The sequence below is a fragment of the Neomonachus schauinslandi genome, chromosome 10 (genome assembly GCF_002201575.2).
Source record: "Neomonachus schauinslandi chromosome 10, ASM220157v2, whole genome shotgun sequence".
Lineage (NCBI taxonomy): Eukaryota > Metazoa > Chordata > Mammalia > Carnivora > Phocidae > Neomonachus > Neomonachus schauinslandi.
The window spans coordinates 95,655,755-95,677,394 of record NC_058412.1 but is presented as its reverse complement, the minus strand read 5'-3'; the positions used below and the strand labels follow the sequence as shown (position 1 = coordinate 95,677,394).

The 21,640-nt window shown below is 46.6% G+C and overlaps 2 protein-coding genes across 3 annotated transcripts in view; one reads left to right on the top strand and one right to left on the bottom strand.

Annotated features, from left to right (window-relative positions):
• PCSK2 (proprotein convertase subtilisin/kexin type 2) overlaps positions 1-11,523 on the top strand; it is a 282,294-nt gene extending 270,771 nt beyond the window's left edge. Inside the window, exons 11-12 of one of the 2 annotated variants that reach the window (XM_044918692.1) lie at positions 209-436; positions 8,582-11,523. In XM_044918692.1, coding sequence (XP_044774627.1) covers positions 209-436; positions 8,582-9,068 — 715 coding nt within the window. In that variant the 3' untranslated portion in view covers positions 9,069-11,523. The remainder of the gene's footprint in view (positions 1-208; positions 437-8,581) is intronic. The other variant, XM_044918693.1, reaches the window with a different exon arrangement.
• Positions 11,524-19,808: 8,285 nt separating this feature from the next.
• The window catches only part of BFSP1 (beaded filament structural protein 1), a 37,831-nt gene continuing 35,999 nt past the window's right edge, over positions 19,809-21,640 (bottom strand). Inside the window, exon 8 of the mRNA XM_021700701.1 lies at positions 19,809-20,767. Coding sequence (XP_021556376.1) covers positions 19,809-20,767 — 959 coding nt within the window. The remainder of the gene's footprint in view (positions 20,768-21,640) is intronic.

The window sequence follows — 21,640 nt, the reverse complement described above, 5'->3', positions numbered from 1 at the left end:
TAAGAAAGGCAAGATTTTTAAATTTATATGTATAATGGCTCTAAATGGTGCATGGAAATCCTCCCTTGACTTGGGGGTTCATAGATGTTCCAAAATCCTACAAGGGGTCTGTGGTCTGTCTTAGTCATTGTGTCTCTCTCCCTCTCTCTCCCACCGTGTGCCCTCCCCCCATATGCTGTTCTTGAATCGCTCTGCCTCCGGTATCCAGCCTGGGTCTGACCTGGAGAGACATGCAGCATCTGACTGTGCTCACCTCCAAACGGAATCAGCTTCACGACGAGGTCCATCAATGGCGGAGGAATGGGGTTGGCCTGGAGTTTAATCACCTCTTTGGCTATGGGGTCCTTGATGCGGGCGCCATGGTGAAAATGGCTAAAGACTGGAAAACCGTGCCTGAGAGATTCCACTGTGTGGGAGGCTCCGTGCAGGACCCTGAGTAAGTGCACGTGGAAAGTATCCCAGAGAGGGTGCCATGGCCTGGGCAACAATATCAAATTCCCTCTCTGTCAGCTTGAGATGCACTGGATTTGAGTCAGGGACAACCAGTTTCCAGGCAGAGCTGTAGAGTGGCACAACTCCAGGGAGCCCCAAGTACATAGAACACCATTAGGAAACTCAAACCCCCTGGTTTTAGGTATGATCCTTTACTATTTCAATGGCTTACACCGTTATTTTTGAGTGCACAAGTCAACCAGTGTAACCAGGTCCCAGATCTGTAAACAGCCCATGAGCATAACCAATATCCCAGAAGCCCCTTGTGTCCCCTTCCATCATCGTCTCCCCAAGAGTAACCTTAAAACTCCATAGATTATTTTGCCCATTTTGTACTTAATATAAATGGAATCAGACACTATCTTCTCCTTTATATCTAGATTCTTTAGCTCAGAATGCTTTGACCATGTTTAGTGTGTAATTGTAGTTCATTTATTCTCGTTGCTAAATAATGTCCTGTTATGTGACTATAACACGATTTACTTATTCATTCTACTTGTGAGGCAACATAGGGACTTGATATGATGCTGAGTGAGATGGATAGCCATCTGGAGGGATTTGAGTGAGGAGTTTACACAGAAACCACCATGCTGGTCACCTGCATCTACTTCCCTTTTAACTTCCCATCACGGCAAGAGGATTGGACAACGAGGACCCCTTTTTATTTCATTTCTCTCCTCACTGATTCATCAGTAAGATGGAAACAGCAATTCTTATCATTATTTTCAATTGAGATATTGTTTACATACGATGAAATGCACAGACCTTAAATATATTACTTGAGTTTTGATGTATGCATCTGGGTAAACGAAACAATTAGTTTTTATTGGGCACCTACTATGTGCCATGTACTTTACAGCTGCCTAAGCTGCCTAGCCAGCCCGCTTGTTGAGGGTGCGCCTTACCTCACACAGGCAGAGTATGAATATTTTGCAGTGTGAATAGCAAAGTGGTCCCACGTTGGATCTCAGGGAGAAGTGCCTCCTAGGTAGCTGGTGTGAGGCCTTTTACATAAACTATCTGTATTTCATCCTTGTAAGTCCAGGAGGTATGTACAATCATTGTTACCTCGAAACAGGGGAGGAAGCTGAGATGCAGAAAGCACAAGAAATGTGCTCAAGGTTACAAAGGTCCGACCAGGACTTGAAACAAAGCCCTTCTGTAAACCCCAGTTTGTTTCATTAGATGACATCGGCCTTAGGGAGCTCCTACTGTGCCCTCGCACCCTACATTAAGCACTACATCAGACAGCTGGACAGTGTCATTACAAATGAGGAGAAAGGACACACCAAAGAAGACCTAGATGTGGAGCAGCCAAACTGGGATTACCCAGGCATTCTGATGTCAGCAACCCACCGCTTGAGGGGCTTCTCAGTATATCTCAGTGATCCTCCACTGGAGAGGAAGTGAGGCTCAGCACATATCAGAAGGGACTTCCTCCAGTAAGACCTTCCCTGGAGACTCTGAAACCCCACCTAGCAGGTGTGCCCACTCCCCCCCCAAACTCCATAACTGCTGTCCTGGAGAGCCTGTCACTGCCAGAGTCTACAAACAGGGTGGCCAAATGGAGATAAGACTGGGAACCTCCGTCCAAATGGGAAAGGGAAGGGTAAATCCAAAGTCAATATTCAATGGGCATTGACCACTGTACTGCCCTCGTTAGAGTTCAAAACAATTCTTTGCATGATTTGGAAAGCCCGGGAGACTTGGTACCACGGTGGAAATGTTCTGTATCTGGGTGTCCAGTGCGATAACTCGTGGCTAGGGAGCACTAGAAATGTGGTTCATTTGACCTAACTTTAAGTTCCAGTAGCCACATGCGGCTGGTGGCTGCCATCTTGGACGGCTCAGCTCTGATGCCCATCTGGAAGTTACACCGTCCCAGGAAGGATGCTAAATAATGCAAACAGAACAGGAGGTGTGAATTGAATAAAACTCTGTGAAAGGGTGTCCAGAAGTCGAGCCTGAAGGAGAGTTGAGGCCAGTCCGCTTAGCCTGTGCCTCCCCCAGCGCCCCCTGCGTGCGGGTCCACCGCTCACTCCACCGCAGGACACCCCAGCAGCCCTGAGGGCTCCCTCAGGTGCCCCTGGGAGCGTGCAGGCACGGTGCTGCCACCTACTAAGCACTGCTCTCCGACTGTCGCCTGGTCAGGCAACACTTTTCTCCCACAGGAGGTTGGTGTTGCTACTCTCATCCACAGGTGAGAGAACAGGAAGCTCAGAAAGACAGAGTAAATGCTTCTAGTTCCCAGAACCAGCAACTCCAAAGTCCACCAAAGCCCAAGTGGTCCCACGTGAGGCCCAAGGGACCTCGTTCCCTTGCTGCAAAGACGGAAAGATTTACAGAAAAGGACTTGGCAAGAGGGAAAAGCGTATGGTGTTTGCTCCTCTCCAGAAGCTCAGGCAGGGGCCCACACATTGCTCATGCGCCGTGCCCCGGGAGCATTATCCACAGTTAGCTGCACATCAGCTCCATCCACAATTAACAGAAAGGTGGTAACAGTTGCAGCGTTTAGGGGAACAGTCAGCTTAGTCAAGGTAAGTGTTGATAGTGGACCTTCTCTTCTGAGGCCGCCGCAGACAAGGATGGATCCTTCATGATCCTCCAGCTCTGTGCATTTGTGAGGTAGCGGGAGGGAGGAGAGCAAGGCAGAGAACATCAGCTGTGACAAAAGACAGTTTCTCAGTTTCTGAGTACATGTAACATTCTGTCGTAATCCCCATAAATGTTGAATTTGGAGCCAGAGACAAGAAGGCTATCATGTTACAGTTAGGGTACGCGAGGCCCAGCATCTCACAACTAGCTAGGAACTTTATTCAGTATCAGCAGCCTGACTTACAATGAAAGGAAACTGGAAAGCTATTTGAGCACGGACCAGAATTGGGCCCTCCATGGGGACAAGAACCTAGTGTGTCTTGTTCACTGCTGGATCCTCAATGCCTAGAACAGCGCCTGGCACCCAGTAGTCCCACGGGAGATATTTTCTGAATGAGTGAATGTTCGGCCAGCAGCACCTGGGTACAAGGAAGATGGCTAAGTGTTGGCAGTTAGGACCAGCAGACCAGCCCGGGGGACTGGGGATGGAGGGCAGCCTTGTTGGAAGGACTCTGTGTCCCCTAGGCACCTTCTGCACCCTCATCCGCCCCACACCTGAATTTTGTTCTCGGATGCAAGTGAGTGAGCTCTAGGGCAGATGGGCTTGTTGCAGAACTCAGAGGCTAGTACAGCTTGGTCCTTAGGGCAGTGCCCAAGGCCGCTGGGCAGAGAAGGCCCTTGTCACCGTGAATCACACTCCTGAGGGGCCGGGACAGGGGCATCAACAGCCAGTTGCTGGGACGTGCGGGGCTGCACAGAAACAGCCCCCGAGCAGGGTGCGTGCCAACTGTCAGGTTTATAGGTTTCCTCGGCAATAATCTTCCCAGAGAAGCAGCCAATTTGAAAAGCAATTTTCTAAAGCGACTTTATCAGCAGAGTCAGTGAAGGGTGCTCAACAAAAATACGAAGGAAAAATACAACTGGCCGTGAGTGTCTACACAGAACCAGCCGTGTGCGGTGAGCAGAGCGAAGCCAGGCCTGCTCACGGGCCAGGGGCAGCTGCGTGTCCCCCCAGTGCTGAAGCGCGGAGTGCGCTGTTGGGCACAGACCGTGCCCACCCTCCCCTGCACCCAAGAGCGTCGTTCACTCCGTGCCGCTGAGGCTGTGTGGCAAACTGTGAATTTTAAGTGAATTTGGAAGCAGATGTTAAAGCCTGGAGGGGATGCCAGATGCAGCATGGCAGAGAGAGAAGAGGGTGTGCCCGGCGCCGAACCAGCTACGGGACCATAGACGGGTCTCGGCTGAGCCATGGTTTATCTTGTGTGAGTTGATGCCCACCTGCAGCTGTTACCTGGGAAAGAGAAAACATCATGGAGCCCACCTGTTAAGTGTTCTCAAGCAGACTCCACTCCCAGCGTGGAGCCTGACACAGGGTTCCATCTCATGACCCGGAGATCCTGACCTGAGCGAAAATCAAGAGTCGGACACTTAACGGACTGAACCACCTAGGCGCCCCTATTTCAACCTTACAATTGACTTTCCTGAGCAAATAAGGATTTGCTTTTCCTTTAAAATAAGGATGGATTGTATTGCTTTTCTTATAAAAGCAAAATAGGGTCACTGTAGGAAAATCAGGAATACAAGAAGTAGTAAGAAACACCTGGCAGATACTGTTCCTTCGCTCTCCCAACGCCATTGTGCCCGCCAAGAAACCTCCCTGAGAGAGGAGGAATGGCGTTCTTTCTCTTCCAAGCTTGCCTCCTCTGGAATTCACCCCAGCCTTTTAATTTCATTTCTAAGTGACTTAACATTCTAAGAAGAATCCACTGCTCTCTCAGGGGCTACTCCCCCTGCATTCAGTGGGCAGTTCACACGGCAGGGCAGCGATGGCCGAGTTTTACAAGCAGATGACACCTCCACAGCACTAAACAAGCCAGACTCCCCTTGGAATGGCCTCCAGCCCCTGCACACACCCCAACCCCAAGGCCACTGAGACAGTTTTTGACTCCTAACACAAAGTGGTGTGTCTGTGCCCACTCCAATCTGTCTTCTGCTTTCCAAGATGAAGACAAAATGCCAGTCCTGTCTCAGCCTCCTTCATCCCTGCCTCCAGCCCTCTCATAAACACACTCCCTCATCCCTTAGGCCACACAACAGACAGCCTAGGCTCTAGTTTCCTCTCTTCTGCAGGGAAGGGGGTAGCCGAGAGTCAGTAGTCGAAGCTCAAAGCAGCTGTTGAGGGAATCTGGGTGAGAGACTGCATCTACTGAAGCCCCCCCGTAGCCATGGTGGGCGTGAAGGTCGTCTCCGGTTTGGTCCAAAACAGATTTATCTCCTTCTATCCTAAGAGATCATCTCGGTTCTCGTTCATTTAGGGGAACCCCCCCATTGCATGTGGGCTGTGGATCTGATTCCCAGCTACAGTGGCCGTCCCATCTCTGGTTCTTAGCCAATCGAAGAAATATTTCCAGTTTTCCCCCGGGGAAGCAATGTCACTTTTCTGCCAGAGATTCTGTGAATTGACTTGTTTTTTTTGTTGTTGTTGTTGTTTTATTAAATATTTTATTTATTTATTTGACACAGAGAGAGAGATAGCGAGAGCAGGGACACAAGCAGGCGGAGTGGGAGAGGGAGAAGCAGGCTTCCCGCTGAGCAGGGAGCCCAATGTGGGGCTCGAACCCAGGGCCCTGGGATCATGACCTGAGCCGAAGGCAGACGCTTAACGACTGAGCCACCCAGGCGGCCCCTGTGAATTGACTTGTAAAGGGACTGTCACTTGGTGAACTCCAGTGCGTAAGTGCCCTGGATGCAAAAGGAGATTTAAAAAAAAAGATTTTTTTTTTTTTTTAGAATCCAGCTTGTGTTTTGAATCCTTGTGATAATAGGGAGTATTGCATTTGACAAATGACTAGCGATGCTTTGTAATACCTAGAGTGACTATTACTCAGGGTAACAGTCTTTAGTTGTTGGCTTGTGAGTTTGCTTCTTGAATTTCTCAAGGTGGCCTGGCCTGAATGATAGGAAAGGGGCTCAAACTCAACACGGGACTCGGAGCCAGGGTCTCTTCCTGCTGTGGGTCCTGCCATCATCCTCTGTTCCCTCCAGCTGTGCTTCTTGGAGAGTTCCAGAATCCTTGAGGCTCCACTCTAAAAGGAAAGCCTCCATTCTGGACCTGCCTGCCTGTCTGTGTAGAATCTCAGCAGTAAAATGTGGCATTTCACTCATACCTGAGGTATGGACGTTCCAGAAGCCTCCATCAAAGTGGCCAGAAAACCTGCAGAACAGGATCCACAGTTTTCCCCCGCTGCTTTTCCTAGAGCCCGTGAGCCATGACAAAAACAGAATGTGCTTACAACAGAGGCCTGGGAAATTTTCTAATGAGTGGGTGTGGTGGCATCAGGTTCAAACTGAACATAGGCAAATAATTTAGATCTGTGCTATCCAGTAAAGAAGCAACTAGCCACAGATGGCTGTTTAATAAGATTAAATTTAAATTAATTATTAAAATTAAATTTAATTAAAAATTCAGTTCCTTACACTCGTCATGTTTCAAATGCCCCATAGCCACATGTGGCCAGTGACTACAGTATTGGACGGTGCAGATATAGAACATTTCCATCATTGCAGAAAGTTCTGTTGGCTAACTCTGGTCTAGATATTTGTGAATATATGATGTATATGAGTGTGTATCTATATTTTATCTGCAGAGCAATTCTTAAGTGTAGGAAGATTAATATCTCCATTGTACAGGTAAGGAAAAGGAGCTCAGATAGTTCCAAATGCTTTGCCCATAACTGGACCTTCATTCTACCCACATAACTCTCTACCTATGGGCTAGAGCCCAAATGATTGTTGGTCATATATCAGCTTACCTGTTATGTTTCTGACCCTGTTGTGAATAAATAGCATCTTTTTTTGAGAGATCTAGCTAGCAACCTTGCATACTCTGACTTCCAGACCTGGCCTCATGCTTGCTCTCCACTAAACTGGATGATTTCCCCAGAGCGTGGTACCCCACCTCCACCACCACCACCAGATCTCCATGGCCAGTGGGTATCTCACGCATCATTCAGCAACAGCATCTATGCAGAGTGCCTATAATAGCAGCACTCCATGAAACTATTAAAGCATATATTTTGAAAGTTCCTCAGGAGAGTATTGACTTTACCAATGAGTTACAGGTTAAGCTTCAACAAGCCCTCCCAGGTTTGTGGCTTTGGTTCCAAGGGTCATGCAGTACCAAGGCTTGGCTCTGAGCTGGGTGTGTGATCATCTTTTCATAGATGGGATCTACAAGATGTGTGTTTTAAAACACCCACCATTTTATGCTCCAAAATAAAATATCGTGTCAAGGGAAGAAACTCACACAGGGAAAAGCCCACAGAAGGGGAGCCAGTACCATGATCCGGGCACTGTGCTCCATGTTCTCACACGTGGTCTGATTTAATCTCACAAAACCCATCCATGATGACAGTGAGACTTCAAAGTATTTAAATAATTTGCCCAAGCTCTCCTGACCAATAAGCATAGAAGAGAATTCTAATCCAAATAGGTTTATTCCCGAAGTCTGGAGTCTTTCCATCACACTGTGCAGTTTAATGTAGTTTACTTTATGATGTTTCTGATGCAAGAACTTTTGAGCGTCTTGCCTTCAAGGGAGGCCATATCCAGGAAGGAGACTGGTTGTGTGGAAAGTCAGCTGAAGAATGTTTAGGCTGACCCTCCGTGGGGCTCCAACTCTGTGACCAAAGAGGCTTCCAAATTCCCCTGATCTTTCAAGGGATGCTCCTTCACTAGGATTAATTAACCCCATTTCAGCTTTTTCTATGATGGTAATAACAATCACAATAACAACAACTTCTATTTATCAAGATACTTAGCACTTCAAAAGAAAGGCATTATGAGCTCCTGTCTCAGCCTGGGTTGTCCCAAAAGTAGACCCAGAAGTAAGACTTGGGTGCTGACAATTTTTTGAAAGATGATCCCAGGAAAAGCCAGTAAGGACTGGAGATGTGAGACAGGGAGAAGGAAAAGAACCAGTCAGGAGTGCATTGATGAGCAAGTTGCCACCGTGGGCAACAGGCTCAATCCCACTGGGGACATTGAGTTGTCCCACTGAGGAACAGGGATGCCAGGGTATATTCATCTATCACTTTCTATCCAAATCACTGGTAGGGGGTGGTCCCTGAGGGGCTCAATCCCTGACACTTTGGGGCTGCCCTGCACATCGGCTGAGCAGGCTCCCATGGTGTGGGGGAAAGCTCCAGGAGAGCAGCCCAGAGGTGGGAAGCAGTCAGAATACACGGAAGCTGCAGCTGCAGGTGAACTCGGAAGGGGCGTGGAAGAAGTGAGATGGGCTTGAGCAGCATCCGCTACATTTCCCTTCCACACAGAAGGTATAGGCAAGGGGCATAGGTAAGGTGCTCAGGCTCACACCGCTGGTGTGTCTGATTAACCCCTAAGCCCCTGCTCTTCCTGGTAGCCGAAGCTGCCTCCAAACCCTAAGTATAGTGTGCCCATCCCTTACCATATCTCCTCATCACTTTGCCCTTAGGAAAATACCATCCACTGGAAAGCTGGTGCTGAGCCTCACCACTGATGCGTGTGAGGGGAAAGAAAATTTCGTCCGCTACCTTGAGCACGTCCAAGCTGTCATCACAGTCAATGCCACCAGGAGAGGAGACCTGAACATCAACATGACTTCCCCGATGGGCACCAAGTCCATTTTGCTGAGCCGGCGCCCAAGGGATGACGACTCCAAGGTGGGCTTTGACAAGTGGCCTTTCATGACCACCCACACTTGGGGGGAAGATGCCCGAGGAACCTGGACCCTGGAGCTGGGGTTTGTCGGGAGCACACCCCAGAAGGGGGTGCTGAAGGAGTGGACACTGATGCTGCATGGCACGCAGAGCGCCCCTTACATCGACCAGGTTGTAAGGGATTACCAGTCCAAGCTGGCCATGTCCAAGAAGGAGGAGCTAGAAGAGGAGCTGGATGAAGCCGTGGAGAGAAGCCTGAAAAGCATCCTGCACAAGAACTAGCGCGGCAGCCGGGCCTCGACCGCCTCCCTCCATCCCCCATCTCTGCCTCTCTGTCCTCGGGCCACACTCTGTCAGGAACCTAGCAATTACTGTCACCCTCACATAAGCTATTCCAACTTCTTGATCTGAAGCTTCGCTCACTGTCAATGATTCTTTTCATCACAATGGACGCAATCTTTTTACTTCCATGCCCCAAATACAGTGTTCCCACCAAAACCTATGTCCTATTTGTGACTCTAAAGTTCTTTATTTGTGTCATTCAAATAGGTGATAGCCAGCAAACAAAACTGGGACAGCTTCCTCCTCCATTTTGTTCATATCTGAGAAGAGAAGGCATTTAAAAAGTCACACTCAGTGACTCCAAGAACGTTTATTCATGGTCTCAATTGAGGACCTGTTACATAAAAAGAGAAAGATAATAACAGAAGGTGAGCTCTGAGTCTCTAAAGCACAACAGATGCTGTAAGTCCTTTGGGGAAAAATGTTTTGAACTTAGCAAGATTTTTCAGTGATGTAGATGAAGGTGGTGTGATGCAAGAGACACCATCCATGACAGCCCTAATTACTGGGTGGGGAAGAAAGAGTCAAAAAGCATGAGCATTGGAAATCGTACCACTGACACCAACAGCATAACTTGTCCTACTCAGCCAGCGTGATCCATATGAAACCTAAGTAGCATGGCTGTCCTTTTCACCAGCTGCTGTTCTGTTATGGTAGGATCTGCTAGAGAAGCCCAAATTAACTCAGTCGTATAGAATTCATCCCAGCCCCAATTTTCTGGGGTTCCTCACATAGCTATCCAAAAGAAATAAGGTGAGGCAAGTCTGGCAACATGTCTAGGAAAGAATAGCTCAGTGGCTTAGAACACAGGAACGTTCCTCTTCCTAAATCACTTTGAAGCTTCTGAATCCGATGTAAGTGAGAAGCGAGATGAGCATTTTGGGCACACATATACTTGGGCTTTGATTTCTAAAACATATGGTTGTGATTCTTTGATGTGTTGGGGAAATGGCCTCCATTCTGGAAGAGGTGTGTAAAGAGTGAAGGGGGCGTGTTTGAAGATGTGGACCCCCCATTTGTGTGGAGTTTCTTCTGCCAAAGGAGGGAAATGCTGACCCATCCTCCAGCAACATGAGGCTGAAGGAAGCAAGAGAAGACCTCCTTAGGGAAAGCACACAGTCACCATCTTGACAACTAAACAATCTGTGAAGATGTTTAACAAGCAATCCAAAGGTGACACACTCCTCCCCCTGTCGACCCCAAAAGACACAGCACCATTTCATTACCAAATGGAAATGCTTTTTATTGGACCCGTCATCGCTTTTTCTCCCCAAGGATTGGCCCCTTTATTGGTTTGATTTGATTCCCAAGACTGGTCAACCACTTCTGGCTGCATTTCTCCTTCCCATGGGAGCGTGTAGCTAAGCTCAGAGTTCCTTTCCTTAAAGCCAGCAACACAAGGGCACTAAGTTCCATTCCTTGAAGGTGGCGACTTTAAGAGAAAACTCTGGAAAACCCATTTTCTTTCTTTTCTCCACCCCCCCATATTGGCATGAATTTCTGTCTTCTCTAACACCGTATGACCTTCTCTATATAATGCTTTAAAATGTAATAATATTTATGATTTTTAAAAGAAGTTTATTACCTGTTGCAAAGGTCTTTTTAAACCAGTTTAGATTTAAAGAAAAAAATTAATGGAAACCATCAAAAATTCATTTCATATTAACAGTCTGAAAATAAACCAAAGGACATTATGTGTGCATATGTGTGTAGGTGCACACAGAGATATATATACATATGTAGACTATATACATGTGTGTATGTATGTATATATATATACACTTGTATAAATGTATATACACACATATACCTAAAATGTGTGTATGTGTATTTATTGAAGAAACCGACACCATATTCATCTCTTAAAGAATATTCAGAGAATATCAAGATGATTCTGGCTGAAGAAAAAGGCCGGTGGAAATTCAGGTGAAAATGTTCATTGATCCCCATTGCATCACCTCTGTAATTTTGCAGCTTTCTGTATAAACATTAAATGTCTTATATAGCAGCAAAAATATAAAATAGTTGTCCATATTTTCACAGCTGTGGTATAATTTATGAAATTAGAGAGTAACTTATCAGCTTCTTAATAGAAATGGCAAGTTTTGATATGAGTATACAGTATATAAAAATATATATAGTGCTATATAAAAATATTTGGTCTCTATTTCATTTTTTGCACCAGTATTAACACAAAAATATGTCTAGCTAGTGAGGTTTTTACGATGATCCTAATGCAAGAGACAGTTATTTATAATCATTTATTTTAAAAAATGAAAATAAGTGAATTAATCAAGTTAACATTGTTACATCCTGTGACAACATTTTATAAGTAAATTTAAAAAGACATGTTGTAAATTAGGAGACTCAACAATAAAACATTACCTTCCAGAAACTATGTGGGATGTGATATATATTACATAAAAACACTTTCATCCATTCTAAGAGCGGATAATAAAAAGTTGCCAAAGAGAGATCTAAAAAGCCTGCTTTCATAAATTTGCCTGAGAGATTTTTAATTGGCAGATAAATCACATACAAATTATGATCTACAGCAGCATTTTTCAAACTCAAGTTATATGCCATTAACAAGTTGTAAAAAAAAGACTAACATTTTGAAATAGAATAAAACAGAATGGAAACGAAACGAAACTGGAATAGAATAGATCATGCATATTAGTGAGTATTGTTTCTTGAAATATTTGTTCTGTGTGTGTGTGTGTGTAGAAAACGAGAATGTGTGTGTGTGCATGTGTGTGTATTGGCTCACAAGGTAAATATTTCTTACTGTTGGTCGTGGTCAAAAATCTTTTAGAAAGGCTCTTCTAGAATGTATTCATCAAGCTAGACTGAGTTATGCTGTAGTAACAAAGAGCCCCCAAATTTCAGTGGCTTTACACAGCAAAGGTTTACTTACCATTCACATGAATTCTTCTGAGGGTTCAGGAGACTCCCCGAGGCCACAGACTCAGGGATTCAGGCTGCTTTGATCTTCAGTCTTGTGGTTTGTAATCATAACACAAGATTGCTAAGTCACCACACAGAAGAGAACCCACAAAAGACTCTCATCCACTCCTTATGTTCAGCCTGAAGGAGACACACATGTCATTTGAGCTACTCTGCATTGGCCAGTACCGGTCAGTGACCCTTCCTAAATGCATGGCAGCTGGAAAATGTAGGACATCTAATGGAATACTTGATGAGCACCGCAGAGAGCTTAACATTCTCTTAAAATATATTAAGTACTGATTTACATGGCCACCTCTCTTCATGGATAATACCGTGAATAGTATTACAAACTAGCTGTCACCCATGGGACCACAAGCTAGTCTAGCAATCTTAATAGTTATTAATAAAATACTAATGTATTTACCATGGTTCATTGTAAAAACAATGTTTAATTTTGTCCCGTGATCTAATATTTATCAAACCCAATTAGTAAAATCTTAAGAGAGGCTATGACCAAAAACAGACAGTGAAGGTATAAGGTCCAAAGTCTGAGGCTGTGACAAACTGAGATGCTGCTTTTCTATATTTAAGCTCAAAAATTGACTTCCGAAAGATTAAATTAAAACTGATCATTCTTTTTTTATTATTATTATGTTATGTTAATTACCATACATTACATAATGTGATCAGTGCCTTTCATTGGTTGGACTGAAACCCACATACTACAAAACCTTTGGGAAACATAGCTCAGCATTTTAGATTTAGAGAGGGAAATGTTTAATTGGGGAATTGATGCTCTCATAGCCAGAGAAATTTCTAAATTAGAAATTTCTAAAAATCAAAATGCCAAGATTAAAGACAGTGGTTGTGAGAGAGAATAAGGGGTTCTAAAAACTCTGAGAGTTTGAAATAACATCAGCACACACTGTGTCCTGGACCAAGGAAGATGATTTGGCTGCAGCCAGCTGGATGGCTCTCTTTCTCCAAAGAAGGAATGAGTCAACAGAAAAGGTGGGGAGAGGGGCCAACACTCAGCATGTGGGAGCTTAGGATAATGGAGATCAGGGGAACAAGAGTTGGCAGAGGGATCTGGAGGTGTTAAGGGTAAGGAAACACAACAGCTTGATATAAAGGGGAATTCCAGTCTCCGAAGAGCTGAAGTCCATTGAGGACAGAGCCCAATGCATGAGAAGCCACCCCCAGTCAACACCACCCACCTGCCAATGGTCAGATTCCATGCCCACCCACAGCTTCCTGAGCCTTATTTGGCTTCCCAAAGACATTAACACCAAGGAGAGGAGATAACCAGCACAAAGGATACCAATACCTGGATCTCTAGGAGAAAAGATCCCCTCTTTGCATTGCAAATTAAGTAGTTCTTGAGTTTTTCCACTAGTCTCTTATGTATTTAGTTGTCAAGAGACCCTTCCCTTGGGTTCAAAAAACTCCAGTTGAATTTGCTTGTGGATTCATAAGGGACCAGGAATCAAAGTTTAACCTGAAGCAAATTCTCCAAGCTAGCCTGCCAGCTTCATTTTTCTCTTAGAAGAGTCTCACTGTTTTGAACCTGGGGATACAATGAAATGAGGGTGAGAAATGCACTTGGCCCAAAGAGATGAAGACTTTGTATTACTAAATTCTTCATGTTCAGCCCTACTTGGTTTGGGGTAGTGTGGGGGTGATTGGAAATTTCAGACCACGAGTTTAAGATGCCCCAACAGCCAAATGAGTCTGTGAATTCCTTTGGTTGGATGTTAACTGACACTGATTTCCACCATGGAGGGTTCAGACCAACTTGCCCTCACCATACTAGTGTGGGTGACCCACCTCACAGTGCCTTCAAAGACGTCCCTTTGCACCCAAGAGGATCCGCCATTGGCTACTCCAAGCTGGACAGAAGGCAGAGGCTGCAACTTGCTTTGTTTTTTCTCTGGAGTTGCTGACTAACCACAGGTGACAGATAAGCCAGCTAGGAAGCTCCTGATCACAAGGATGCAAGGTTGGCACATGCCAACCAAGCAGGTGAAGGGGTGGGTGTGACTAGTGAGGATATCAGCACAGCAGAGTTATTGACCGGGGATGTATCTCATGGGAGAACATACATCTCAACTCAAAAGCCCTGTTTGTTTGAATAAAACATAAGTCAGTGTGGCTTTTTTATGGCATTTGTTTGCTTTCATCCAAGCATGAGAAATCGAAGTCAAGCATTGGTACTAATCAAGGTACGAGAATGACGTCCTTTATCATCAATGTGCCAAATGTAATGAGTTTTGAGATGACTTTGTTCACCAACAACACCCCAACTACAAATCTATGGTACAAAAATTGCAGGAAAACTAGATTATAATGGCTGCTTGGAGATCTTTTCTTATAAGCTTGAAGTCAAGGAAAGACCTAAATGGAACTTTCCAACATGAAAGGGGAAGGAAGAAACAAATAGAGATGCCAGGTCAGAAGTGTCTTCTGATACGTAAATTCATTTTATAATAGACCCTGTTGGAGCATGCCCTACGTCGGGGGTCAGCAAACTACAGTGCAGGAACCCAATCCAGCCTTCTGCCTGCTTTTATAAATACACTTGTATTGCAAACTGTCATGCCTGTTGGCTTTCGTTCTGTATTTTAGCATGTTTTCATGCTAAAGCAGCAGGGTTGAGTAGTTATAATTGAGGCTGTACAGCCTATAATCTCGCCCTTTGTAGAAAACGCTTACCAATCTATCTCCTTGGCCTGGCCCGGAGGTCACCTGTAGACAGCTTCCACACATGCCGAGGATGCTCTCTCTGCTGGGGGTGTTCTCTGACTGCAGAGAAGCACCAGACTTACTGTGCAACAGGCAGAAGTGTCAGGGATTCAAGGCCCCAGTGCTGGGCCCTTATCTGAGGAATGATGGGAGCTGGTGCACAGATATCCCAGCTTCCTGCCTCCTCTTGAGACAATTTGAAGATTTTCTACCTGGTCTCTTCTGGGGTCCCCAGTGGGACGGAGCCCCAGATGTCCACAGCAGTGGCTGGTGGATTAATGCAGCCGTGTTGGTGCCTCCCTTCCCAGCCTCACACCCTCTCCTGCACCAGTCCGAAGACAGGAATCCCACCCGTGATGTTAACAGGAAAGAGTGACATAAGCACCATAAAGTGAGTATGAAGAAGTATTATCTACTTAATCAGAAAGGCAAAAGAGACCACTAAAGAACACAGACCAAGCAGTCTAACACATGCAAGTCTGGGGCTCACTGTGAAGGGGAAGGCAGCTCTCTAAGACCATGGTGGGGTCCCTGGGAGGGGGCACCACCCGCCCAACTCCCCTGCATGCCCAGAGCTGGTGTGTGTGTGCAGGTGGACGGCCTGGAAAGCCCAGACCTCTGAAGAGGGGTGTCAACTGCTCGGTGCAGGCATCTCTGGGGAGACTGTGATGAGGCTGGCTCTGCAAATTTTGGAAAAGTTGAGAACTGGCTACAGCAGCTGCCACCGAAAGGAATGGCTGCTGCCTGGGGGGATGAGGACAAACAAAAAGGAGCAGGTCTCTTTCCCCTCCTCCAGCCTTTCGCTCTTCCACTCCCAGGGAGACACTGGCAAAGTGGGGACAGGGGCGCAGGGTCCAGCCCTGGCCCCGGAGTGTGGGGAGGCAGGCTTGTAGCTAAAAGACAGGTGCTTCCTAATAGCACTCTGTGCTCTTGTGATCACAGAGCTAATAAACCACCTGCAGCCAGGACCCTGCGTAGGGTCTGCTTTGGGATCTCTGGGGTTGCAAGCAACAGAAACCAACTCTAACTAATGGAAACAAATAAGCAGCATGTCCAAAGCATGTGGAGTAGCTCTCAGAACTCAAGGAAAGTCTGAAGAACCAGCCTAAAGGAGCCTAGAAAAGGGATAGAGATAGGAGCAACCCTAGGGAGAGAGAGACAGAGGAAACAAGTGGGGAACTTATCAGAACTCCCCCATCACCAGCCAGCTCCAGCATTTCCAGCCTCGGTTCTATTGGGCTCAGATTTCCAATTCCAACAGTGGGTCTGTTTTGAGACACTTGCCCACCCCACAGCCAGAGAAAGGCAGGATGTCTTCACAGTCTGATCAAGGCTGTATCCAGTGTAGGAGGAGCAGCTCCTCAATACAAAGTTGGGACTGCCACCTGAGGAGTGGGGGTTGTTGCTGGGCACATGCCAACCAAGCAGCTGTCTTAGGTTGGGTCCTCCCAAAAGCTGAGTCTGAAACAAGGTCAAGTCGTTTATTGGAAAGGAGCATCTATATACAGGGAGCAGGGAAGTAAGACAGGGATGGAAGGAGACTGATTCGGGGCGTATGGGTGGGTGGGTTTCTTTGGGGGTCTCTGGGGCTCAGTGGGGAGAGTGTAGAACACCTCAAAGTTATCCCAATGGAGGGGGGAGAGAGCTGGGGTATTTATGCTCCCGGTCTTGTCCATCTGGTTGAGGGCTGCTCCCAGGAGCATGAACGCCACAGTGCTCCCAACATGCCAGGCGTGTAGACAGCACATTCCTATGACCACACGAGCCCCTAAGCCAGACTCGCATGTGCTTGGCGTGAGAAGCCTGGGGAAGTAGGCGTGAACCAGAACAGCAAGGGTCAGGGGATCTGGGGGATCAGCACCCAGGGCAGCTCACATGACAGCAGTTACTGGTCACCAACTCAAATGCTTGGTGACGGGAGGGGTGGGCTGCTGGGATTCAGCTTCTTTAGGGGGGTTGGCAGCTTCAGGAGACTCTCAGTCCTGGACTTGAGGCTGAGTCATAGAAAAGGAGGCTAGGACTCTCTGGTGCAACAGTTCGGACCAGACTCACAGTTCGGACCGGTCACCTGCAGCGCTGGCACTTAGGTACCTTGGGGCTTGTCAGAGCTCTGGTGTTCCTCTTGTCATCGATGCTACAGGGAGGCCTGCTCTGAACCCCCATGTTTACTGACAAGAAATATTTTTTATAAAACTAAAGTGCTTGTTTCAAGAGACCTCAGAGAGAGGGGAAAGCTAGAAAATGACCCCGTTCTGCAGCTCCCTGGGGAAACAGAACCAAGCAGGGAAAGTGGAAAGAAGCAGGTAAGAAAAGGGCAAGCGGGGTTCTGGGGGACCAGGGACAACTAGCCCAGCTAGACCCCAAAATGTCCATTGCAGGCACCCCACATTTCACACAGTGAGCTCGGCTTGAGGCTGAGGTGAGGCAGCCAGGAAATGGTGTTTTCTTGGTTCCTGCCTCCCTCCTGGACCTCATCTCCTCCATTGTCCATCCACAGTCCCTTTTATTTCTCCTCCTTGAACAGGTTAAGTCCATTCCTGCCCCAGGGCCTTTGCACTTGCAGTTCCTCTGCCTGAAATGCTCTTCCCTCAGCTCTGCACATGATAAGCCCATCTTGCCATTCAGATCACATGTCACCTCATTTATGGGGTCTTTGCTTGGCCATCCAATCCAAAGTAGACCCCTGGTCATTCTTACACATCACCCTATTGGTTCCCTTCCTAGGATTGTCTCTCCAATGCTCTTATTTAGTTATCTGCTTATTTGTGCATTTCCTTCCTCCCCATGCCAAAATGACTGTCTGTGAGAGCAGAACCACATCTGATTTTCTCTGCTGTCTCCTTAGTGCCCAGAACCATGCATGACACAGAAAGGCCCCAATCCATTTCTGATGATAGATTAAATATAATATAAAAATAAACTTTCTTTCCAAAAAGATGACCCTGCCTTTTAAAATATGAACTGAACATACAGTCCACACAATAAAAAGACTTAATGGGGAAGAGATAAGATCTTCAGTGGTTGTGATGTTAAATATAATACACACCCTGATCCAAATTCCTAGTACATTCTGGGCTCCAGCTAATGGTTTCCATCATTCTCTCTTAAGCTTTTAAATTATAAATATTTCAAAAGTGTGCAATGGAGTGGGTCCTCCATTCATCTTTTAGAAAGAACAACAAAAGCGTATTCCTTTCTTGAAGTCAAAACCTCAAACGAATTCAGAACAAGATTTTTTAATGCTCTAAATAGATAAGGTAATATTTAGTATTCTATTATTCGTAACAAAAAAATAATAGCATATAATTTACAACACCATCAATTTTCTTGAATAATGTGTCACTGTCTTGCCAGATAACTTTTGTTTAGGCAGATGCAATAATCCATTTAAGCACATTTAATCAGTGCCCTTATGAGCATCTACACAGGGAAGGAGCAGTTTCTCAACTGGTATAAGTAAAAAAAAAAAAAAAAAAAAAAACCAAAAACAAACAAAAAGAAATGGGGGACTGTTAGTAGAAAACCAGATGCCTGGAGGCAACACAGAAGTTTTTGTAAAGATTGTAGTTTGCGGGAGCCTGGGTGGCTCAGATGGTTAGGCGTCTGCCTTCAGCTCAGGTCATGATCCCAGGGTCCTGGGATGGAGCCCTGCATCACATCCAGGCTCCCTGCTCAGTGGGGAGTCTGCTTCTCCCTCTGCCTCTGCCCTACCCCACTACTTGTGCTCTCTCTTGCTCTTGCTCTCTCTCAAATAAATAAAATCTTTAAAAAAAAAATTGTAGTTTGAAGTAATTTGTTTCCTAGGATGTGACACAGTAAGTACCTGAATGCTCATGTGCATGTCTGTGTGCATATGTGCGCAAGAGAGTGTGTAAACACGTGTATATTATGGTATAAATTACAGTCATTGAGAGCATTGATAAACCTGAGAAATCTCCCCTTATCAGCGCAGCTCCATAAACGCTGGTTGGACTCATCAATTAAGTAGCTCCTCCACAAGGAACTACGCAGTGACATTTGGTTCTGCTTTTTGAAACCTGACCTAGGATCGCAATTTCTGAGCTAGAACATTTTCAGTAACTCAGACACAAGGACACTGGAGACATAGGCTGGGGCAGCTGGTGCTGGTGCCCCCTTCAATCCTCACGGTCCTTTACCATTGCCAAGTATTTCCATGCCAGAGATCCGAACGCCTGCACCCACACTTCTGTGCCTGTGGGTTTTCTCGGCCCCCAAAGTTAGTGCCCTGGGAGCAGCCCCCCCCCCCCCCCCCCCACTGGCTGACAGGAGTTGGTGGAAGGAGAGAGAGCCCAGCTCCCTCACCAACTCTGAGGCGTGTGTTCTACTCCATCTCCCAGGATCCCTCGGGGAGACTGAGCTCCACATGCCCACAGCACTAACTGATCTGGTAGTGCTCACGTCTTATAGGCTGTCTTGCCGTCCCCATCTCCCTCTTGCACTCCCCTCCTGGCGCTTCCTGGGATCACACCCCAAAGAAACTATATTCGAATCCTTGCTTCAGGATCAGCTCCTTGGCAAACCTGAACTAAGATGCTTTTCATCATGTTCCTCCAACGAAACACTCATGCACCTGAGCACGTGTTTGTGGCTTGAAATGCAATAAAAAGCCACCAGTGCATCAACAAGCATGCTTCTGTGTGAAGTCCAGACACTCCCTGACTCTCTAATGCGTCTCTCAGTGACTCAGGATGAAAAGCCTCTTTCCTTAAAGGAGCAGGGTTTGATGGCCCCTTGAACATGGCATCCCTGTCCTGAGCATGGCTGACCCACCTACACTCCCAAGGCCCCTGTTAATTAGACAAAGGGTGTGCGAGCAAAGAAAACTTTTTAATTAAGGCTTCATTGGCAATGTCAGAAGGGTCTAATCCAAACAAGGAACCCTCACTCTTTTATCCTGTGTTCTAAAATATCAAAGCACTTCCCCTACAGTGGCCCCAAAGACATTGTCTCCCATTAAGCCCAGGAGTATTAAGAGCTCTTCTCTCCCAATTTCTTCTTGTTTGCCTTCGTCTTCCCAATCACGGTCTCCACAAGGACAGCTGTTTCCTCATATGTCTGAATGCTCTCAGTTGTTATCTTCTCAATGGACTCCATCACTTCCACCTTCTCATATGCCAAAGTCCTGGGGGGGCTTCTCTCCTGCGAGCTGCTACTCCTTGCCCCATGCCTCTCCAATCCACCCGGACCGACTCCAGCCCTTTGAGACTGGGGTGGAGATGGTGGTCTCTCCGGACCAGGTGGGACCACAGGACAGGGCTTCCTGGACGCCTCATCCTCCTTCTGGTCCTCCTGTTTCTCCCCAGGCCCTTTCAATCCTTTGGCACTAATCTCGTTCTCCTTGTCGGCAGCATGCTGGTCGGGTGGGTGTTCACCTTCTTTACCCTGAAGATCGCCCTGTCCGTTCTCCAGCGGGGGCCCGGGCTGCTCAGGAGAGGGCTCCACAGGGCTGTCACGATGCAGAGAGTCATCCTCAATGGAAATAACCACTCCACCTTTGGCTGGGATGGAGGATGAATAGAACCCAGGGTCCACATAACTGGCATCTCCAGAGACCAGCACGTACCGCCCTTTGGTGAAAAGGTCAGCTGGGGGCTCGGGTTCTTTGGGGCTTTTCACTTTATCCTTGACCTTCTTGAAGAGTTTCCCAAAGGCTTTGCTTATCTTCCCTCCATCTGGCACGTCCTCTGGAGCCACTTCTGGGGTTGGGGGACTAGCTTCATCACCTTGTAATTCAAGCTTAGACTCGCCTTCTTCTTTAGGAACCACCTGCACCGGCTTTGTGTCTTCTGGACCTTGCAGGGATATGTCTTCCAGACTTTCGTCAGCTTTGTCTTTAGCTATGATCTCCTTTTTCCTTGGAATGTTCTTGGGGAGACCTTTTTGTCTTGGTTTTGCTGTTGTTATATTCTGCACAGCCCTAGTGAGATCTAAAAAAAAGGGGGGGGGAGGCAGGGAGGGAGCATAAGTCAAGTTTGTCAATGAAAGAGGGAAAAAATGTATTTGTTGAAAAATAGGCTGCCTTGGAGACCAATGCCTAGCACTGGGTAGAGCTTACCATACACAGGGCAAGATGCCTGGATCTGACCCATAGCATCCATGAGCCACATAAGGTCCCACCTCTGTGACCAGCTGTGTGACTTTGGACAGGTTGCTTGACCCCTCTGGGTTTGGAAAGGGAAGGGAAGGTGCTGCCTGTATGGACTCTCACAGTTCCCATCACACTGGGTACAACTTACTGAAACATTCTACAGCAATAACACTTGGTGTCCCCACCCCAGCCATGACGAATACTAGTCAATGGAACTCATTATACAGAGTCGTCCTCGCCGTGGACTTTTCCAAAGGAAAGAGAGCAGAGCTGCCTGGGTCTCCAGTGTGTTCTGAATGGCTTCGGGCACGGGAATCAAACTGATCTCCCTTGCTCCATATGCATTGCAAGCTAAATAAATACAAATACCCCTTGAGCGGCATCCCCTTCCTCCTGGGCAAAAGAGGAGGCAACTATTAAATTCAGAAATAACAGGAATCTTGGGCCACCTGGGTGGCTCAGTCGGTTAAGCAACCGGCTCTTGGTTTTGGCTCAGGTAATGATCTCAGGGTCATGGGATCAAGCCCTGCATCAGGCTCAGCACTCACCACAGAGTTGGCTTGAGAATTCTCTCTGTCTCTGCCTGTCCCCTCCCTCCTTCTCTCTCTTCCTAAAATAAATCTTAGAAAGAAAGAGAGAGAGAGAATGAGAGAGAGAGAGAAAGGAAAGAAAGAAAGAAAGAAAGAAAGAAAGAAAGAAAGAAAGAAAGAAA